The 22,312-nt window shown below is 30.8% G+C and overlaps 1 protein-coding gene across 1 annotated transcript; it reads left to right on the top strand.

Moving 5' to 3' along the window:
• The first annotated feature begins 2,076 nt into the window (after positions 1-2,076).
• Positions 2,077-21,599, top strand: LOC105326099 (uncharacterized). The gene is made up of 17 exons (XM_034472466.2): positions 2,077-2,374; positions 4,418-4,569; positions 5,036-5,169; positions 5,629-5,764; positions 7,061-7,129; positions 7,492-7,610; positions 8,296-8,377; positions 8,495-8,662; positions 9,059-9,145; positions 9,250-9,344; positions 9,490-9,597; positions 9,843-9,903; positions 11,476-11,580; positions 19,909-19,973; positions 20,067-20,138; positions 20,276-20,445; positions 20,752-21,599. Exons 1-17 carry the CDS (start codon positions 2,320-2,322, stop codon positions 20,961-20,963), a joined length of 1,890 nt encoding a protein of 629 aa, XP_034328357.2. The 5' UTR covers positions 2,077-2,319; the 3' UTR covers positions 20,964-21,599.
• Positions 21,600-22,312: the final 713 nt, after the last annotated feature.

Below are 22,312 nucleotides of genomic sequence, written 5' to 3'. Positions count from 1 at the left end.
ATGTGAATTTGCCTAGCATAATGTGGGAAAATTAATGAGTGAGCAAATCAAAAGTATAAGGCATCTTAATAAGAGTGAAGAATTGGTGTTCGATTGGACTATCTGGATTGACATATCCTATCAACTCTCCGTTCAATGCATCAACGCACATCTTCCACTCCCTTCCTGATCTCTTAAGTTTGTCATTCACAGCTTGAAATTCAAACAGATGGCATAGTTTTGTAAACAGATGAAAATAATGTGCTCATTTGATTTAAAAGTTTTCAATTTTAATTATATAACTTCTATACACATAAACAAATGGTACTTAAATTTGGCTTATATCAAAATGGAAAAAGAATAAACATCTTTATGTACAATCATCATGTTTATTAGATACTGATACTTGACACTTTGAACATTATTCCTATCAAAATTATATGAATATGAAATGTTATGTCGTTGATCTTCAGTTTCAGAATATGTTACATGGTAAACGTGCGGCTCTTTATCCTTGTAAGACGATAATCGGATCTAGATACAAAATAACATTTACATGTATTTACTGTTAAAGTTGTTAAAGAATATCATTATTTGTCAGTATATAAAATCATTATGTTTAATTTGCTACCTGAATTCTGAAGTCAATTAGACAGAATCTGAATAATTATATTTATTACTAAAAACAGAAGAACCCAATCAACGAACGATACGACACATATATAGATATTATAAATAAGAAACGGGCGTTGTATTTGTGTACTTTTCCCGATTCATATAATTACTACGAAATCCGATCACAAACGTATCCATGCTCGACAATAAACTGAACAGATCAACCTAAGAAATGTAAGCTAACTGAAAATGTGTGAAAATTTTTAAATTAACAATAAATCCAAACGATTTATCAATAAATGCGATGTTTTTAAAAGTAATTTATAAAGTAATCGTAATTTTCCGAATCGTACGTAATTACTTTTATCGCAGAACATATCAGCCGATTACCAATAAACTTATTTAATTACTATATGATTACGGGAAACAAATTATGTAAACGTTTAAGCAATAAATAAAAGTTTTTTATCTGTTTTATTTCTCATTATACACATATCTAAAGAAAACAAAAATATAATCGCTTATTTGTTTGTTTACGTAATTTAGTACGATTACTATATTTTCGATGCACAGTTTTTTAAGTTACCTCGTTCTAAAGATTTTCGGTTTTATGTATTAATTAGACATTCGATTAATTATTGATAGAATTGTAATTTGGCTTTATTTAACTCTTATTCTTAATAACAAATGGTATGGTATATGATAGGATTGAATAGATATTATTTACAGAATAAGATGTACGACAAAGGATGGGATTGTTTTGTCAACTTTCATGATAGCAGCACTGGACATGTAGTTGTTAGCTATTTTTTTCTGATAACCGACGAAACACAATAAAATGATAACTACTGAGGCACTCCAAAAAATAGTTTATCTTGGGTTCACATATTGTTCACCGCGCGTTTACCGTTCAGTTTGCGCTCCGTTTCCGCTCTGCGTTACAGTCAGTTCAAGAATATCTTTCACAACATACACTATAGCATAGCATAGCATTGAAATCTCATAGCATAGCATTGAAATCTCATAGCATAGCATACAATCTCATTGAATATAATTCGTCATACCATACCATAGCATACCATAGCACATGTACAGCATATAACATGGGTTATAAATGCTTTTATTTAAAAGAATAGATGTTCACATTGCAGATTAGTGGTTAACTTTGGCTTTTTATTATTTAACTTCCAAATGTGTCGAACTCTTGTGTGTATGGAGGCGTTTTTGTTCAAATCGCATAGCATACCATAGCATAGCATAGCATACCATTTTATTAAGCCCTTCATTTCAATTTCTCATAGCCGAGCATACAAATCTCATAGCATTACAATGAAATCTCATAGCATATCATTAAAATCGCATACCATAGCATAGCATTCAATTGTAAAAGATGTGCATGAAATGACTGTAGCTCATCGTTCACCGTTCATCAGCGTTCACAAAATTATGTTCAGCATGCGCTCAACGTGCGCATACCGTTCACTCACCGTTCAAGTGGGAAAGTAGAACGTTTCAGTGTTTTATGTAAGTGTTCCACATCTCTCCTTGGTATATGTCTGTATTACATAATCAGTGACACTGTTTATCGAATCGTCTGCTATTGTATGAACTCGCAAATTTTAAAATTTTAAAGCTACCTGTGTTTGAAACAAGTTTTATCAACTATTGCTGCAGCATGACATACTAACACTATAGAAAGGCAATAAATCAGATCCGCCTACAAAAATGAAGTGGTGGTGGAAGTGCGCTTTGGTTGGACTTGTGTTTCTGATTCGACAAGGTAAGATTGTATATCAGTATATCAATCAATGGAGGCCGATTTGTGAAGAAGGTTTTCAAACCTTTCAGAGAGAAGTTTTGATGATATTACTGCAAGATAGCTATTACTTGGGTTGTTGCTGCCAACACATGTTCAGTCACATTTATATGTTACACGTCAGATTTTGTCTTTTTAGTTCTGTTGTTTTAATTAATTTATATTTGTTTTTTTTTTATTTTACCAATCATTTACTTACTCCTATGAATAAAATGTTAAAATGGCGAAATGGTGAAGGGCTGTGATTCTCTCTCTCTCTCTCTCTCTCTCTCTCTCTCTCTCTCTCTCTCTCTCTCTCTCTCTCTCTCTCTTGGGAAATTTTGAAATCTTCTTTACCTGAATGTTCATATCACACAGCTTTTAATATCAGTTTATGAATATAAAAATATTTTGTTTTTCATAATGAATTTTTAAATTGAAAATAAAATGTTTGCCAGTCTAATGTACGCCACTGTACAGTCCTACTGACCTTCACAGTGCTTTGTTGTACGCCACTATATCTGTCACTGAATAGCACACTACCTACTCCACTGTACCATAATTTTCATAGATAAAATCTTTCTAGATATTTTCAGTATGATATTTTCTTTGATAATCAGTTGTTTGCAACATTTACATACAAAAAGAAATCAACAAGTCGTTAATATTTATTGATGTTTCATGTGATTTTTTTATTGATACTGAATCTGTGGATCACAAAATAACGATACTTTTATCCAGATAATTGCCCTGAAAATAACAAATCATTAATTTTCTAGTACAGTGTATATATTTTTGGTTGTTTTATTTTTTATTGTGAGAGATGTAACATACATTTTGATAGCGGACAATAGCGCTACATTTACATTGGCATTTGTAATAAAATGCTCTTTTCAATTCAACACATGCTAATATTATCCTTTGATTGGAAAAAAAGAGCAGAGTAGACACTGGTAGAAAAATTTATATAGGTCATATGAAAGAAATATAAACGGTGATATAAATTTGTTTTATAAAGTGCTTGTCGTTCCATTATAATCGTGGGGAACCAGCTAGATTACAGAATTATGGCAGCCAAGACCTAGATTAATATGACCGGGCTGGTATTTCCATTTGCGTCGTAAATTCTGCTCCAGCTACCTAAAAAAACCAGTCAATTAACTCAGAATCAACAAAATATATCCATGCTCGTTCTTTGTGTACTCATATCCATGGATTCCTGATGATTAAACAGCATATTTTGTAGATAGCACTCAAATTCCATGCTCGTATGTTGATTTCTGGATATTTGGATAATATTATACCGGTAATAACGCCTACTGCAGTATGCATTATGATTTGAACAATAAATTTATCAGTGACATAGTAAACGGTATAATCAATCTTAGCAAGAAAAAATTTGACAAGAGAGAGGTTGTAATGGGCTCAGTCATGTAGAGAAAGATGGGTAAACTTCAAAAAAAGAATCTTGACAACGAAAAAAAAGAAATCCGCAAACCGCCAGTTCGGTAGTTATGAATATGAGAGAGAGAGAGAGAGGGAGAGAGAGAGAGAGAGAGAGAGAGAGAGAGAGAGAGAGAGAGAGAGAGAGATATTTTAACATTTTATTTGCTATGACACTATAATGATATATTAATTGCAGAAAATATAAATGTTTTTTTAATTTTCGTTTACGGGGCCCGTAATTCATGTACAACGGAGGTGAAAATATACATTTTTCCTAATAGTGGGGTACAGTAGCTCTAACTCTGTACAGTAAATTACAGTGGATTTACAGTAAGGTAGAGTGATTATACAGAAGATATTTAAGATGTCAGGGGATGTCAGTCAATTTTCAGGAATGTCAATAGGTTGTAAATTCAGTACTAATAGTGATGAAAGTAAAACAAAAGTATTAAGGTTGGTCTATACGTGACGTCATAAAAATAGGATAATAAATGCAAAAAACGGTATAAGGTTGGACTATATCTGATGCCATTAGCAATCGTATCAGTAACATTAAGACATATCCTTATACTTTCATCACAGGTTCGTGTTTGTCTTCTGAACTCGCTGCTCTGCAGAAGGAATACGGGGAATGGAGACTTCAGCGCTCCCCGGAATACGCCACCACTATTGGTGTCTACAAGCACAACGACCAAGTGGAGAACTATGCTTATTCTGGATTTGTGGAGGAATATGTATGTCAAAAGGAATAAGAGGCGATGGAATTCGGCTTATATCAGACTTTACATTGAATAAGTTTTTTGTGTAACGTTAGGCACGTAGCATAGTTTCTGAACATGGGAGGGGGGACTGATCCAAAATTTCTTGATAAGCAAAAAAAAAAAATAATTATAATAATAACAAAATGAAATAAAATAAAAAGTAAGCAAATCATGAAAATCTTTCTCATTTTTAACACCCCCCCCCAAAAAAAAAGAGTGCACCAAATCCATAATAACTCTTTTTTTGATACGAAAATTAAACAAAAAATATTTGCTGGATAAAAAAGTAATGGGGAACCCTCTAGGCCCTTTCTCTTGCTATGTGCTTTAGGTAAAATTCCTCTGTACTTCCTTAAAAATTAAAAAAGTGTTCCAAAAAGTCTTTTCATTTAAGCATTACAATTACATCAATAATATAAGTTAGTATACTTATTTTTAGAACAAATGTTTCGGTTTACTCACTCGATTGAAAGAGCAAGTTAATTACAACCAGCTTGATGCCAAAGAGAGGATAGATTATGACATCTTCAATAATACACTGACAATGATTGTTGAAGGCAATAATTGGAAAGAGTAAGTATGATACGAATTTTTACTTTTTAAAACATTTAGATATTGAATGCGTGTCTATGTAAATATTATTTTCAATCAATTTCTTCAACTTAAAAGAAAACGTCTGTGTTCCATTCGATTTGATTTTTATAGATAAAATACGTCACTGGAAAGTTTAACATTGATGTTCAAACTGAAAGGCTACACTTGAATGCAACTCGACATTTTTGTGTCCTCGTGTTTGATGCGTGTGATTACTTTTTATGAGTAGTGAAATTCAATATAAAATCTTAACATAGATTTGAAGTGAATTCCGTACGCTTGATGTTGAATTAAGAATACACATGAAATCTACAGTAAAATTTGATGAATAAAGATAAAACTTTCTAATATACACAAAATACACATAAAATACACAACAGATTAAAAAACCTCTGAAGAAATTTCCAAACTTAACTTAAACTTTTTTTAATTGATTAGTTACAGTGCCCTGAACCCCGTTAACTTTCTGGAGGGTCCACAAATCGACCCCACATACTTTCCCAAAATTACACCTTTTGATACAGTTGGTGACTATGAAAACTACATCAGAAGATTAGAATTACATCCCGGTCAGGTAAATACTAATGAATTTTAATTTTCTGCAACAGGTACATGTACATATATTTATTGATTTTACATGGAGTAACCATGCACATAGATTAAATATTTTTTTAAAGTAAAATATTAAAGCTTGCAAATGTTTTCTTTCATATAACACTGTTCGCGCAATCTGCTGTTATTTCTGGATAACATCAGCCTGGGTGAAGCGGTCAAAGCATGAGTGATCTTGGTTTCCACTTTTTCTATATTCTAAAGCTAACAGACGTACGTTAAAACACACATAATTCTGTAATGAAAACATAATTTAGGCATTAAGAAAAAAAATAATCTGTATTTTACATTTTTTAATTCATTATTTTTAAAAATATATAATCATTAATCATTAATTGCGAAGATAACTGATCAAGGCTTAAGATTCACGCAATTACATTTATGGATTGACATAACAACGCGCTCTTGAAAATTGCAATCGCAATTTGTCAAAATGATTAAAATCAGTTATAGTTTACTTTTATAACAAGTCTCGATCAAAATCACAATCACAATATCACAGACAATTCTTGTATAGTACATTCACGGTCAAATTTTACTATTTCTACATCTCTGTCTGTCTTGTTCCGTAAAAGAAATTAGAATAGCTTGTCTCTATAACGTTCGAGGAAAATCATTTTGCTCTTGAATCTAATTCTTCGATTTTTTCTGGAAATGATTAAGTAGACTCAAATTCAGCTTTCAATTGCTTTATTTTCAAATTTCCAACCTCTTTGTGACTTTGACTGAAAATGGTAATTTTCCGCCAAGCTTTTTCTTTTGTTTTTGTTTTCAATTGTACAAGTAAATTTTCTTTAATGTTTCATTTTATTAAAATATAAAAAGTGTTGTCTTTTCACAAGTAGTGTTATATTCATTCCTTATGATAATCAAATACTTGCAACATTGTTCATCTGTTTTCTGTTACGTCTTGGGGATTTCTAAATCATCACAGAAAAGAAAGTATGGAACAGTGTTATCGTCATAATTTGCAACAAACGGAAATCTGAGAAATAAGGTATCATTTTTGGATGCAAGTACGGACTTTATTGGATTTGATCTCATGACCATGCCAATCCGTATTCATACCCCCGATACACATCCAAAATGATACCTTAATTTTTTAATATACTTTATATCTGTCGCAGAGTAAATTAAGTAGGCCAGTAATAAAAGCTACTATTGAATCTTTTCATAAAATATTGATTGCTCTGTTAACTTTTGTGTGTTTTTGAATTTAGAAGTCATTGTTCCTCTGTGGTTGTCTTTTTTTCATCAGATAGACGATATGATAGGGCGATTTAATAAATCAATAGAGAAGGGCCACACTTATCATAGAGTGTCAGTGGTACGTAGTATATGTACATTGTAATTAAGGACTGGAAAAAATAAGTAAAATATACTATTAGTAAGCTGCCAAGGACTTAATGACTTCCATAAGAGGAAAGATGTTTTCAGAAGTCTTAAAATGAAAATCCAGAATATTCATTTTTTGCAAAACACATTTTAGTGAAAAAGATGGAATGTTGATACAATCTCAATGGGGAACTAAATCTTTCTTTAACTCATTTTGAACAAACTCTAGAGGTTTTAAATAACAATTTGAATGTAAAGTACATAACATAGATAAAGACGATAGTGGAAATTATCTCATATTAGACACTACTGTTGAAAATAACGATTTGGTCACGACACACTGCCCTGTTACAGAACAAAGTTCCTGGACAACTTGAAAAGTTATTGACTAGCTACAATACAACAACCTTTCCATATTACAAGCCATTGTTGGACCAGTTGTCAAAATTACAGACTATTACCGATTCCAAAAAGTAAGTACATAATTACATATCTATCATCAAAAAAAGAACGGATCTCTCTCTCTCTCTCTCTCTCTCTCTCTCTCTCTCTCTCTCTCTCTCTCTAAAGACGGATTATGCATTGTACAACACTTTTGTTGTGTAGTGTTTTATTGCTTAATTTGTTTTCCTTTTAGCGTACACATGTTAACTATTTTTCAATGTATTGTAAATCAAAATACTGAAGATCCCAAAATAAATTAAAGTATATTATCAACAGTGATTCGTGGATGTTCAAAGCACCACATTTGTCTCTATATTAGGTTTCCTCTTTTCTTTTATTATTTGTCGTGATGATTTATCCTCTAACAATGTACAGTTTCCTTTAGTGTATTATTTTACGGTAATCACATTACTTTACTCTTGATTGAAATTTAGATAAAATCCTAATATACTTAACGTTGGGATATAATTGAAATATAGACACTTTGCTATGATTAGATTTCAAATTCCTACTTTTAGTGAATATGCAAATAAACAGTAAAAACTATATGTCATATCCCTGAGACAACGTCACTTTATGAATTTTATATAAACAACATGATTATAAAGTTCAAAATTTGTATTTTAATACCCTTGTCACATGTCTACATGTGTAATCTGATATAATAACAATCAATAAAAAATTAAAAATTCATTTTATAAGATTTGATTTTAGAACAGAGTTTCGAGAAAGGGCAAAATCAGCTGTTGAGAAGATCATCAGGAAATTATCAGACTTAAAGTGGTATCTTGAAAACGTATGGCATTTTCTCATTTCTTTCATGCCGTTAACGTATATTCTGTCATGATATTTTTTTCGCATTTAGTCAAAATATGAGGGACTTAATGTTCAAGATATACCTTTTCCGTCTTAGGTTTACTATAATCATCTAAGAACTGGATTCGGAGTAAGTAGCTGGGATAATGGAGCAGCATTTTACAGAGCCTGTCTGCAATGGCATCTTTCATTGGATATCACACCTGAAGAAGTCCACAACAAAGGTCTACAGGAAGTAGAAAGAATCTCATCGGAAATGAAAAAAGTAAGTTGTCTTAACGGTTAAATTGAGTTGGATTTAAAATATTCTTTTAATAGCCTTGTAAATAACAAGTTTGTTTAAAAACATGGTTACAAAAATAGAATTCCGGTATAACGATATCGATGGAACATCGCCAGAGACCGAGCAGTGTTATTATAGCTCAAATAACCGATGTGAAAAATCAAATCTATTCTATTGTCATCATGTTCAAGTTTGACCTTTATTGTTGTTAGAAAAAAGACATTGTTAACGTACGTATTCCAAATTCAGTAAAACCAGTTTATCTCAACTTTTTATATCTTTTTTCATATAGCAGAGGACCAAAATAATTTATGGTCATTAATAGTTAAAGTAATTTGGTGTCAATTTCATTCTTAAAACATTTTATTTGTTTCTAAGGTTATGGCAAAACTCAACCATCAGGGATCCGTGAAAGAGTTTTTTGATAACATCAGGAGAAATCCTTCTTTTTATTTGCAAACTGGTGTAAGATACATCTATTTAATACATTAACTTATAAAAACATCATTCTGATAATTACAAACTTTCAAATTAAACTGACTAATTCATATTAATGTTTCGCACTACAGGAAGAAATAGTTCAGTGGTACAAAAGCGCTATTAAGAATGAAATTGAACCAAAGTTATCAGCATATTTTAAAGACCTACCAAATTTGCCTATCGAGTAAGTATTCGCACATTTCATACACCAGCCAGAACAGATTTTTGAAAGAAAACATGTGTTTTTTTAAATAAAGAAGTGCTTAGATGGTTTGGAAATATTAAATCGTTATCTTTGTCAATATTCTTTTATGATTTTGTATTAAAAGTGTTGAACCAAACCCTATAGATGGCGTTTCCGGTCAGTACATAGCGGGACCACCAGATGGCTCTCGACCGGGAGTTTTTCAAGTGAACGTCCATCGTCCAAACCAATCGTGAGTGCACTAAATAACAGTATTTTGTACAGTTTAATGTCACACAGTAAACGTGTGTTTGTTAACTTCTAACCAAATAGCGACAATATGTTACTGTTGCGAATTAATGAAATCTATTTTGATTCTAATTTTGTTAGTTTTGTTTGGAGAGAAAAAGAATCGATAAACTTGAAAGACAGATAGAGCGGCAGTAGCCAGTTTACTATTTGTGACATTGATAAACTTTATTTTCCTGTATTTTACAGCGTAAAAATTAACTTTATGGCTCTACTTCTTCATGAAACACTTCCTGGTCATCATTTACAGGTACAATTTTCTGCTTGACATAAAATCATAACTTTTTTAAATTCACTTTTGATAATGTTATTTACTCTTAAGAAAATATCATCGTAAAGAATAATGTGTTTTTGTTTTGAAAATGTTTCAAAACTACCTATATTTTCAATCGTTAGATAATTTACGAGAGCTGTTCAATATGTAATATGTATTGTAGCAATGACGCGTTGAACTATCTCTACGATAACACTCTTGAATAGCTTTATTCCATACCTTTCAAATTGAATAAACACAAACCTTCACCATTGCATAGTTTTTTTTTATCTCATAGTAATTTCAATAGAGCCAGTAGTTGACCACTGTCGTAAAAATAAATAATAAACGAATTGAGAATAATGAATAAATTAATGCCTATATAAAAGTCTGCACAAAACTCGGTCATTCGGTAATGCAAATCCTCACTGAATTGGAAGAAGCTTCTGGGTTTGATAAGATACATGAAGGTGTTTGTAGGTAGGGAAAGAAATTTCTGACTGGCACACAGTCCGTCAAAGATGCAATAAAATCTGTCCGACCTGTTCATGTAACAGGCAAGGCATATCGTGATCTCGGGTTCCTAATGTTGGAAGATTTCTGCTAGATATATACTGAATATAATGACAGATGACAAAAAACGGATTCAAATACTACCGCTAAGCAATTGCTAAAAATGTTTCTTAAGTTCAATCAAAGACGATTTTCGAATATTGCTACTGGTGATGAAACTCTACTTCACTATTTCGAACCAGTAAGAAAAATGGCTACCTAAACGCGATAGAAGTTTTATTGTATATTGTTCTCATACGGTGGTGTAGCTGTACGCATTCCAGTGGAAATAGGAAAAGTCTTACCGATCGGTAATACCAAATTGTGATAAAAGAAAAGCTCAAGAAACACTATCGTGTCAGGATTTAGGCCGGTTCGTCTGCTTCATGGTGATGCCCCATCACATACATGTACATCTGAGCCTGTGAAGCAATTTTTTGGTATGGAGAGGGTCACCCCCTTGCCACACTCACCATACTCTACAAATATAGTTCACGTGACTTTTTTCTTTTTCCATTTATCTGGTCGCCGTTCCAAGTCCCGACAATTCTTCTGCTCAGCCATCATTTCGTATCTTCCAGATCAACCTAGATTAAATCATTTATGTGACGCATTTCAGAAATGACTTCAGGGGTTGAAATTATGTAAATCAAACCGTGGAGAATACTTTAAAAGGATGTAATGTTCATTTCAATATTTGAATTAAATGCTTTTGAGATACCGTTCAATGCCCATTACGTATCGAACAACCTTCATGTATCTGTATAGAGGAAAGGAAAGATCACTCGCCACCTCTTGAGTAAAACAGGTTGGAAACACTGGATTATGAAATTCAATATATTTATTCAAATATGAAAGAATCAAATTTGCATATTTTCTTGCTAGGAAAGTATATAGCTTATTAATCAAGAGGTATATCATTGATAATGAATATTTTCAGCCACCATTTCTGCCTTTATATTATACTACTTACTAGTTTAATTAAGTAAGGCTGACTTGAATTGTTTAACATTTCAGATTAGTGCTGCGTCGACTGTCAAAAATCCCAATTTTAGAAAATACATGACTGGATATCTATTCAATGTTCCTATGGAAGCCGCGTTCTATACTTCGTATGTGGAGGTAAGGTAATGAGCATGTAGCAATAATATAAACTGTATATGGTATTTCTTTAAACCACCATTCTTTTTTTTTTAAAAGAATTGACTTTCAATACCTCTATGCTTATTAGACAATAATCTGATAGATACATAAAAAGCCTTCAGATCGCGTTAACTGTTAAAAAACTCTCTTGTGCTATTTTATTCGATGCAATGCACCGCACTTGCTATAAAAGTGTATTTAATTAATTTCCTTTGTTATCCAGTCTTTTTATCCATGTATTTCCCCGTTGTAATCACTCGTCAATATTCCATTTTTTTTCTATTATTAAGGTCTTCCGTCTCAAAAAGAATATATTTCTGTTATTGCTCTCCTTCGTTTTCTCCATTATTGTTATTATTATGAAGGTCTCCCGTTTCAACGGAATAATTTAATGTTATTGCTTTGTTTCTTTTCCCCTGTTGTTTTTATTTATTTTTTATAAACGTTTTTCCAAAAACGCTTCAGTTGATTTTTTTTTTAAATCTTACTCTTAAAGGGGCATGGTCACGATTTTGGTCAAATTCTATTTTTATGTTTTTATTATTTACAATGCTTTAGAAATGTATTTATTATGATCAAATATCAATAAAAGGAGGGACATTTTTAAAGTCTTAAAATCAAAAAATTATAATATATACTTTCTTCAAGACACTCACTTTGTTGAAAAGGAAGAAAGCTTGATAAAGGGACTATGGGGTTATAAAGCCTACTTTAACTCATATAAATCAAATTCTAGAGGAGTAGCTATACTAATCAATAATAACTGTGATATAACAATACTCAATGAACATAAAGATAGTGATGGTAATTTTCTTTTATTAGATGTTACCATAGAAAGTCTTCCATTTTTATTAATGAATATATATGGACCAAATTCGGACTCACCAGCCTTTTACATAAACGTCCTTAATAAGATTCAAGATATTTACTCTAACCAGCATATAGTTATTGGTGGTGATTTTAATTTAGTTTTTGATAAGGACTTAGACTCCATGAACTATAAGAACTTAAATAATCCCAAAGCAAGACTCGAAGTCTTAAAAATTATGGAAACACTTACTCTGAAAGATGTATATCGCGAGCATAATCCAACTCTAAAAAAAATTCACTTGGAGGAAAAAAAACCCAATTAAACAGGCTAGACTTGATTTCTTTCTTATATCAGAATCTTTACTTAACTTATCTCTCTATGTAAAATATGAAAACAGTTACCGCTCTGACCATTGCCCAGTTGTCTTGTATGTAAGAACAAATGAATTTCTTAAAGGAAAGGGTTTTTGGAAATTTAACAACTCTCTTCTTAAAGACAAAGAATATGTATATCTAATCAAAGAAAAAATAAAAAATGTAAAACAGCAGTATGCCTGCCCAGTTTACAATTTAGAAAATATTGAAACAATAGATGATAATATACAATTTATTATAAGTGACCAATCATTCCTAGACACATTACTAATGGAAATTAGAGGAAAATCAATATCCTATTCAACTTATAAGAAAAAGAAAACAACAGAACGAGAAAAACAATTAGAACAAGAGATTTTACTTCTTGAACAGAATTTTACAGTAGAAACAAAAGATGAATTATCAAATAAACAAACAGAATTAGAACTTATTAGAAAAAACAGATTGCAAGGTCAATGTATTAGATCAAAAGTAAAGTAGATAGAGGAAGGTGAAAAGCCATCAAAATATTTCATTAGCCTTGAATGGAGAAATTTTTCGAGCAAAATTATACCAAAAGTTGAAAAAGAAGATGGCTCCACTGTTTTTAATCAATTTGAAATACTAAATGAATTAAGAATGTTCTACGATAACCTTTATCAGAAGAGGGAAACTATAGACTCTGAAAACATTTACGAAAAATTAAAGTTGTATGACATTCCCAAATTAAATAAACAAGAATCTGATCTTCTTGAAGGCCCATTAAATAAATTGGAAGTCTATAACTTTTTGAAGAATATGAAAAACGATAAAAGCCCAGGGCCTGATGGGTTTACAAGCGAATTTTTTAAATTCTTTTGGAACGACTTAGGCAGCTTTATAACAAGAGCCATAAACAATACTTACGAGTTAGGACACTTTACAGAATCAAATAAACTAGGTGTAATAACATGTTTACCAAAGGCAGGAAAACCAAAACAGTTCTTAAAAAACTGGCGCCCAATTAGTCTTCTTAATGTATTATATAAAATTGCTTCAGGTTGCATTGCTAATAGAATAAAAACTGTATTATATAAATTAATTAATGAAGACCAAACTGGGTTTTTAAAAGGTAGATTTATTGGAGAAAATATTAGAATGATATATGATATAATGCAATATACTGAACAAAATCAGATCCCTGGCCTTCTAATGTTAATCGATTTTGAAAAAGCTTTTGATACTATCTCTTGGAAATTCATATACCAAACACTGGATTTCTTTAATTTTGGGATTTCAATCAAAAACTGGATCCAAACTTTTTATAGTGATATTAAATCTTGTGTTATACAAAATGGAATTGCCTCTGATTATTTTTTTCCTCAAAGAGGATGTAGACAGGGTGACCCAATTTCCCCATATCTTTTTCTGCTATGTGCTGAGGTTCTAGGGATTTTGATTCGAAATAATAAAGAAATCCGTGGAATTGAAATTGATGGTGTAGAATACAAACTTTCGCAATATGCTGACGACACTTCAATAATATTTGATGGATCACCTCAGTCCATGGATGGTATTTTAAGAGAACTTGATTATTTTGCATGCATATCTGGTCTAAAAATTAATTTCTCCAAAACTAAAATGGTATGGATCGGAAGTAAAAAATTTTCAAAAGAAGTTTTTCACCACTCGCGATGGAAGCTTGACTGGAACAATCCCACTTTTGATCTACTCGGTGTTAAATTTTCTGTTAATTTGAATGAAATGGTAGAACTAAATTACCCATCAAAATTTTTGGAAGTAACCCGTTTGATAAAGCAATGGAAATTAAGAAATCTTACAACAGTTGGAAGATTGACTGTGATTAAAACTCTGATAATACCAAAACTTAACCACTTAATCCTAACTATACCAAAACCTAGTGTAGAATACCTTCAACAGTTTGAGAAAGAAATTTACATTTTTTTATGGGGAGGCAAGGTCCATAAGGTAAAGAAAAACATTATAATTCAAGATTATAGATATGGGGGATTAAAAATGATAGACTATATGGAATTTGTTTGTGCATTGAAATCTACATGGATAAGAAAACTTATCCACTCTAATACAAAGTGGGTAAAACTTTTTGAATCAGAATTAGGATTAAAAATAGAAACCCTATGGGGAAAAGGTTCAGACTTTATTACCAATATTAGCAATAAGATAAGTAACAAGTTTTGGAAAGAAGTTTTATTAGATTGGGTTAAAATTGTTATGTCCTATAGCCAAAATGACATAAAAGTACTTAATGAACATATATGGTTTAATCCTAATATTAAAATTAATAACTCATCAATTTTTATTAAGAATTATTTCAACTGTGGTTATAAATTTATTAAAGATTTGATGACAGAAGAAGGCAATTTTGTAAGCCTTGAAACTCTTGAAAACTCAAATGTTAAGACCAATTTTCTAGAATATAGGAGTCTGAAAGGAGCAGTTTTTGAAAGATTAAAAGCCTTAAATAATAATAAGGTAGAATATGGACCATTTATTCCAAATTCTCTCAGTATTTTTTACAAACAAAGCAAAGGATGTAAGGATATGTATTATGTACTCATCGATAACAAAAAAGAGTCAGTTCGTTCAGTAAAGAAGTGGACAGAAAGTGGATTTGCTTTTACAGAAATAGAATGGAATAATATTTTTGAACTCCCATTTAAAACCTCGAAAGAATCCAAATTTCAATGGTTGCAATTCCAGATTTTACATAGAATTTTGCCAACAAATGAGTACCTTTTCAAACTCAATATAATTGATTCACCAGCCTGCTCTTTCTGTAATCAAGATAAAGAAACTATAGAACATTTATTTGTGGACTGTTTTCATGTCAAAGAAATATGGCTCTACTTTGAAGAATGGTTAAGAAGCAAGTTTAATTTTTTAATGACATTTGATAAAAAAAACTATACTTTTTGGTAAATTCAAAAACAGAAATATGTATAGACTTCAAAACATATTGATTCTTACAGTAAAACAATTTATTTTTGCCAGTAAGTATAAGAATGTCCCAAACCTCTCGACGCTCATGTTAAAACAAACAGTCACTGATAGAATACATATTGAGAAACTTCTGTTGTTGAAGAATTGTAAATTTGCTGAGTATGAAAAGTATTGGCAAACTATTTGCGATTTGTTATAAAATGTGTTTATAATAGCTGCAAGGAAATTGTAAGCAAATATTAACAAAAAAATATAAGTCTACTTTTATGTATTCTCTTGCATATGTTTTTGATAGATAGTGTTCCCCTCTCTTTCTCCACCCTCTTTCACCCCCCCCCCCCCACCTCATAACTAAAAATACTCCAACTTTCATGGGTGATAAAAGCAATTTTTCAAGATTGTTTGTGCATACATATGTCTGTCTGTCGGTGTATACACCTGTCTGTACGTATGCTTTTTTATGTGACTGTGTTTATATTATACTTATATTCTAAATCTCAAATGAAGTGAATATGTGATGTGTATGCACTGTAAACTAAACATATAAGAAGATGTAAATAACTTGTACCTGAAAGTTTGAATTAAAAAAAAAAAAAAAAAAAAAAAAAAAATTTGAGAGTCATTCGTAGAGTTATAAGCAAGATACGTGGCTCACAATTCTCTGTCATGTAAACAAGGCTCGTGCCCTGTTTTTTTGTTTACATAGGTTCAAAATACCAGTAAAAACCCTTTTTCCAACTTAGTTGTCTATCTTTTTATTTATTTAGGCATATATAAGCAGTTCCTAACGTTTAACACATTCGTTTTAGGTTTAAAACTGGAATTTTTACTTCAACATTCAAAATATAAACAAACGCTTCGTTTACATAGCGAAGAATTTCAAGCTCTGTAACTCACTTATAACTCAACAAACGAGACTCAAATTTCGGTTGCCTATTAAAAATGCCTTTCTGAAGCATTGTAAAAATTAAAACCGGAAAAATAATTTTTGACCAATATCGTAACCATGCCCCTTTAACAAAATTTGTAAGAAAAATACACGTTATATTTGGTCGTCACTTTCGGCCGAAAAATGTTTTAGATTATTCAATATTTTGCTTGTACACGATTTTTTTAAAAAAGTGAAAAATATAGACCTTTCAAATTTTCAGCGATAATAGGTAGTCTGTACCCGCAGAGCCCTTTACAAATTCGAACGTCCCGTGATACTTCCATTCGTCTCCAGCTAGAAAAACCTTAAAAATTTCAACATTTTTGTATTATCTTTCAACAGGGTACAGCGACGCTTTTACGAATGCAGAATATATGTCACAACCACACTTTAGCGTAATATAAAAACGAACACAAAAATAAAGTTGAAGTGTTGTATTTCCAGGAATGGCCTATTCAAAAACAGATGTAGTGAATGTTCCCTCTCTTTCTTACAATAAGCACCCGTACTGTTCACACTAGTTTTGTTACTCGGAACTGTCCAGGGATAAAATACTGAATTATTACTTTAATAACAGAAAGTCCATTACACCTTAATCACATCCGGGAATCTCCACGGCGGAACTCTAACTGACGCTTTCACACAACGCGCATATTTCACTCAAACATTCAATTTACACATTTAAGGAATTTTAACACTCTCAGACCGGTGACTCTTTGATGTTTGATGGAAGGAATGACACTGATCTTCGACAAAACATACAACACCTACACTCTTTAGCTCTGTCTCCAGCCGATGGGGGATTTGAAGTAAATGTTTTAAGTAACAAAGGATTGGAATTAGAGAAAGAAAATGTTATGTTGGAAATTATGTTGGAGTTTTTCTTTAAATTTACAATGTGACATATATATATATATATATATATATATATATATATATATATATATATATATATATATATATATATATATATATATATATATATATATATATATATATATATATATATATATATATATATATATATATATATATATATATCACTGTGCCAGATAATTATGCCAGTGCCAAGGTGGCATTTTTGCACCCGCTTAAGATGCAGTTTCGGAAAAATCCATGCATACCATATGATAGAGAGTATACAACCACGTTTGTTTTTAGTGTGTGGCACCTGGCAGGTGAGATATTTACCTTTAAAAATTAATATCCTATCGGAAAAAGATAATTCCCATAGGAAAATTGATTCTCCTACAGAAAATATTGACAATCCTATAGGATTTTTTAAAAGTCCTAAAGGAATTAATTTTCCTATAGGAGAATGGTATTTCCTGTAGGAATTTGATTCAGACAAGGATATTAAGTTTTCCTATCGAATTTTATCAAATCCTATCGTTATTGAAATTCCTACAATGGTCTATCATATGGCATATTTGAATTTTTCGATATATGCAGCTTAAGCGGGTGCAAAAATGTCACCTTGGCACTGGAATAATTATCCGGAACAGTGTTTTGGGGTTTCGGGATTTGGGCCTTAAATTCGTTAAGCGAGTGTTCCCGTGGCGAGTTCTGGACAATTGGTGGACTTGTGCCAACTTGACTTGGGTTTACTGCCCGAATGCCGAATGTTTTTTCTACTTATGTTTTGCTTTATGAGTTTATTTCAAAATGGTGGATTTTACTAATCTATGCTTTGGTTTTATCAAAAATCCAAATAAAATCTAAAAAATAGTGCCTTTTTTTCCAACATAGTTAACTGGAATTTTAAGAATTATTAAGAAATGATAGTCTAGAATAGAACAACTATCACAATAGCCTTTTTTAACGTGCATCAAGACCTCTAATTGTTTGCAAAGAGATCGCGTCTAGTATTCATTCTATTTTCTTGAAATTCTATCAACCGGGAAAAAAATCATAATGCTGTAATTATCAACGTTTTTCATACAGACAATCAAATTCTTGATTCATGCTTTGCACTTACTACTCACACATATAAACTTTGCACAAACTTGTATACATAACTCAAATACACAATATATTTTGTTAGAAAATACAACATGCTGTGCTATATATGTAATACTTACTTTAAAACATGTAAACGATAGAGGCACGATGCAACTTTTTTCCAATAAGACACTGCTAACAAGTGATTTCTATATAGTGTTTGCCATGAGGAGAATAAAAATTGATACAGTAACTATTTCAGGATATATATTTTAACTTTACAAATGTAATTCATCAAATGATCATAGTATCCATGTAGATAATTCATGTCTTAGTTTGTATTTATAAGTGGGTACTCACCAAAAATATGTTTTTAATATTAAAACCTTTTTTCCTGAAGCAATAAATTAAATATACATGCTTAAATATGTCAAGTATTTAATACGTATCTGCAAAGAAAAATATATATGTGCAATACTTTCACATTCCTTTTACAAACGGTATGTTTTATATATATATATATATATATATATATATATATATATATATATATATATATATATATATATATATATATATATATATATATATATATATATATATATATATATACATATATATATATATATATACATATATATATATATATATATATATATATATATATATATATATATATATATATATATATATATATATATATATCAGGGGGGTTTTTGTAATAGTAATTTACTACATGCTGAATTCATAATGATTGACTAACTTAAAAACAAATATTTATCATCAGTAATACAATGTAGCATTAAATACAAGATTTTTTTCTCTTATTGCAAATCATACCAGCACCATATATGATACGGGAGCGTATTAGTGGGACATATACATATATTTTTTTACTTTTTGCTTTCCGAACTTTAAACTGTAAAATTACACAATCATTATTCTGTCATATGTACTATTAATATTTACTATTGCCATTAATTTAAAAAGTTTACACTTAATGTATAAAATTCACCTTTAATCTGTTAGAGTTACTCTTTAATCTGTGAGTCTTACATTTAAATATGTAATTTTTAAACTTTAATTTCCAGAAATTACACACAAATCTGTAACGTTCTCTCTTTAATGTATACAATTCACATTTTAATGTGTAGAGTATACACTTTTACAAACTTACAAATTAATCTTGAATTTTAAATTTTAAGTGTGAAAAAATTTTTAAAGTATCAATGTGGCACTAATACGCTTCCATCTCATGCTCAGCATATTAATGAGAGAATAAAATGTTCATTTCACCTTTTTTTTCTCAGGGCTGGGGATTATATGCAGAGTATTTAGGAGAAGAAATGAAACTGTACAAGACGGATTATGATTTGTGAGTACAATTTAAATTTTGAATATATAGTTAAAAGTCTACATCAGCGTTCAAATCATTCATAAGTTTTTGAGAGCCTTTAATTCATTTCAGAATGGGAAGATATGGATTTGAAATATTTAGAGCCTGTCGTTTAGTGGTTGATACTGGCTTGCATTACTATAAGTGAGTGTAATGTATATGAAGCTTAACTAACTTGATGTATTGAAAAGTTTTTAAAAATCAGATTGGTACATATGATTATGTTATCAGACTTTAACATGTCTAATAGTGAGTGAAGGATCTTTTCTTTTTTAATTAAGCTGGACAAGAGAAAAGGCTATAGAATATATGCTGAACTATACTGCATTTAGTGAGGAAATGATTGCCATCGAAATTGACCGGTATATAACTTGGCCGGGTCAAGCGTGTGCATACAAGATCGGTGAATTGAAAATAAAAGAACTACGTAAAAAGGCGGAGGATAAATTAGGTTATTTTTACATCACTATACCTTCATAATGTTTGTCAGTAATGTTGGAACTCGGCGTCATTTTCATATATTTATTTCAGCAAAAAAAATACATGTGTCAATATTTAACGTTATTAACTAACATTAAACTGCATTTAACTCCATGTTAACATTGATGATTAGAATAATGACTTACGGTTCAAATACATGTGTTTGTATCTTTACTATTAAAAAAAAATTGAATTGTTTTATCTCAACATAAACATTGATTGTGAAAATAGTGTACAGAAATAATAGTACGTAATTTTATTTTTATTTCTCTTTAAGGTTCAAAATTTGATATCAGAGAATTCCATGCTACTGTTCTAAAAGCCGGATACCTTCCTCTACATATCCTTGAAAAGAATGTAAACCAATGGATTTTGGAAACAAAAAATAAGGCAGCAGAATCAGCTACGAAGTGCGCTTCTAATGGTGCAAATACATATACCAGTTGGATAGGTCTTACTGTCATTGCATTGATTTTGTTTATGCAGTAAACCTAATACCGGACCATTTCAAGTATAGAAGAAATGACATGTTTACTTCCAATCCACAGGTTTTATCGCTTCTTTTCACATTTTTATCCTGTTTCTTTTTGTATTGGTCCATTGCCCAAAAAATATTGCTTTTTTGTTAATTCTTATCTTATCTCTACGATTAATTAATCTTCGTTTGTATAATGTTAATTACTATGTACCTTACTCAAAATGGTATAAATCCTACATCATTTTATCAAAACACATTTTGTGCATACATCTTTATTGCCTTACCTTATTTACGCTTTTTGTATGTTTCAAAACATAAATTCCTTGTTATACTAATATGTTATATCAATCAAAGTCTTTTTATGGTAAATAGTGTTTAATAATTTACTTTAACAAACTATCTGAAACGTTTTCTAGTGTAAATTCCTTTTGTGAAATGATTGTATAAGAAAATTCCATATATGAAAACCAGATAAGCTAAGTTTAGAAATGTTATAGGTATTTTATTTAGGAAAATACATTTTACATTTTAAAGATGAAAACATTTCTTTTATTAGTGTTTGTATGTTTTAGTTTTGTTTATTTTAAAAATCACTTTGTAATGCCATAATGAACGGACTGTATAACTGTCAATAAAATTACTCAAACTACAGCAACTTCATATCCTTTTTCAAATTCGAATAGAATACCACATGCTACATTTTTTTTTTCGAATTTGCATGCAATTAATGTTTGGCTAGATGATTTTTTACGTTAGGGTTCAAGATGTGTATCAGCTTTGATTGGAGAAAATACGCCGCCTTTAGAGGATGCTTCATAATGATTAGATGTAAATTTTCCCAATTTTAAATCATTTTCTAGACATTATCAAACTCGATATTGGAATTAGTAGTCAACACTTGGGGAAAATAAAAAACACAAATTGCATTATGCAAAATTCCAAAATCACCAAGAAACCCATGTAATTATTTTATACATTTTACGCACTTCAACTTCAAATAACATGCGCGGATCTAGAGGGGGGTCTGGGGGGGTCCCGACCCCCCCTGGAAAATGAAAATTTATTAAATTTACATAGTAAAATTATCGCGAAAATATGCCTCGGACCCCCCCTGGCAAACACAATTATCTTTCGGACCCCCCTTGGAAAAAATTTCTGGATCCGCGCATGAATAAACCTACTTCACGGCTGTGGTAGCTAGTTGACCGATGCGTATGTTCCTAGAACAAGTTCATTCTTAACATCAACCTTTATGAACGCATGTCAACTGTTAGATGTGATGTGCTATGTATTTTGTCATTTATAAACAAAGGAAAACAGTTTGACAAAATGCCAATGTAATTTTTAACCCTCTTCGAGT

Source organism: Magallana gigas, chromosome 8 (assembly GCF_963853765.1).
Source record: "Magallana gigas chromosome 8, xbMagGiga1.1, whole genome shotgun sequence".
Lineage (NCBI taxonomy): Eukaryota > Metazoa > Mollusca > Bivalvia > Ostreida > Ostreidae > Magallana > Magallana gigas.
The sequence above is the reverse complement of the archived record's forward strand: the minus strand, read 5'-3'. Positions and strand labels throughout refer to the sequence as shown.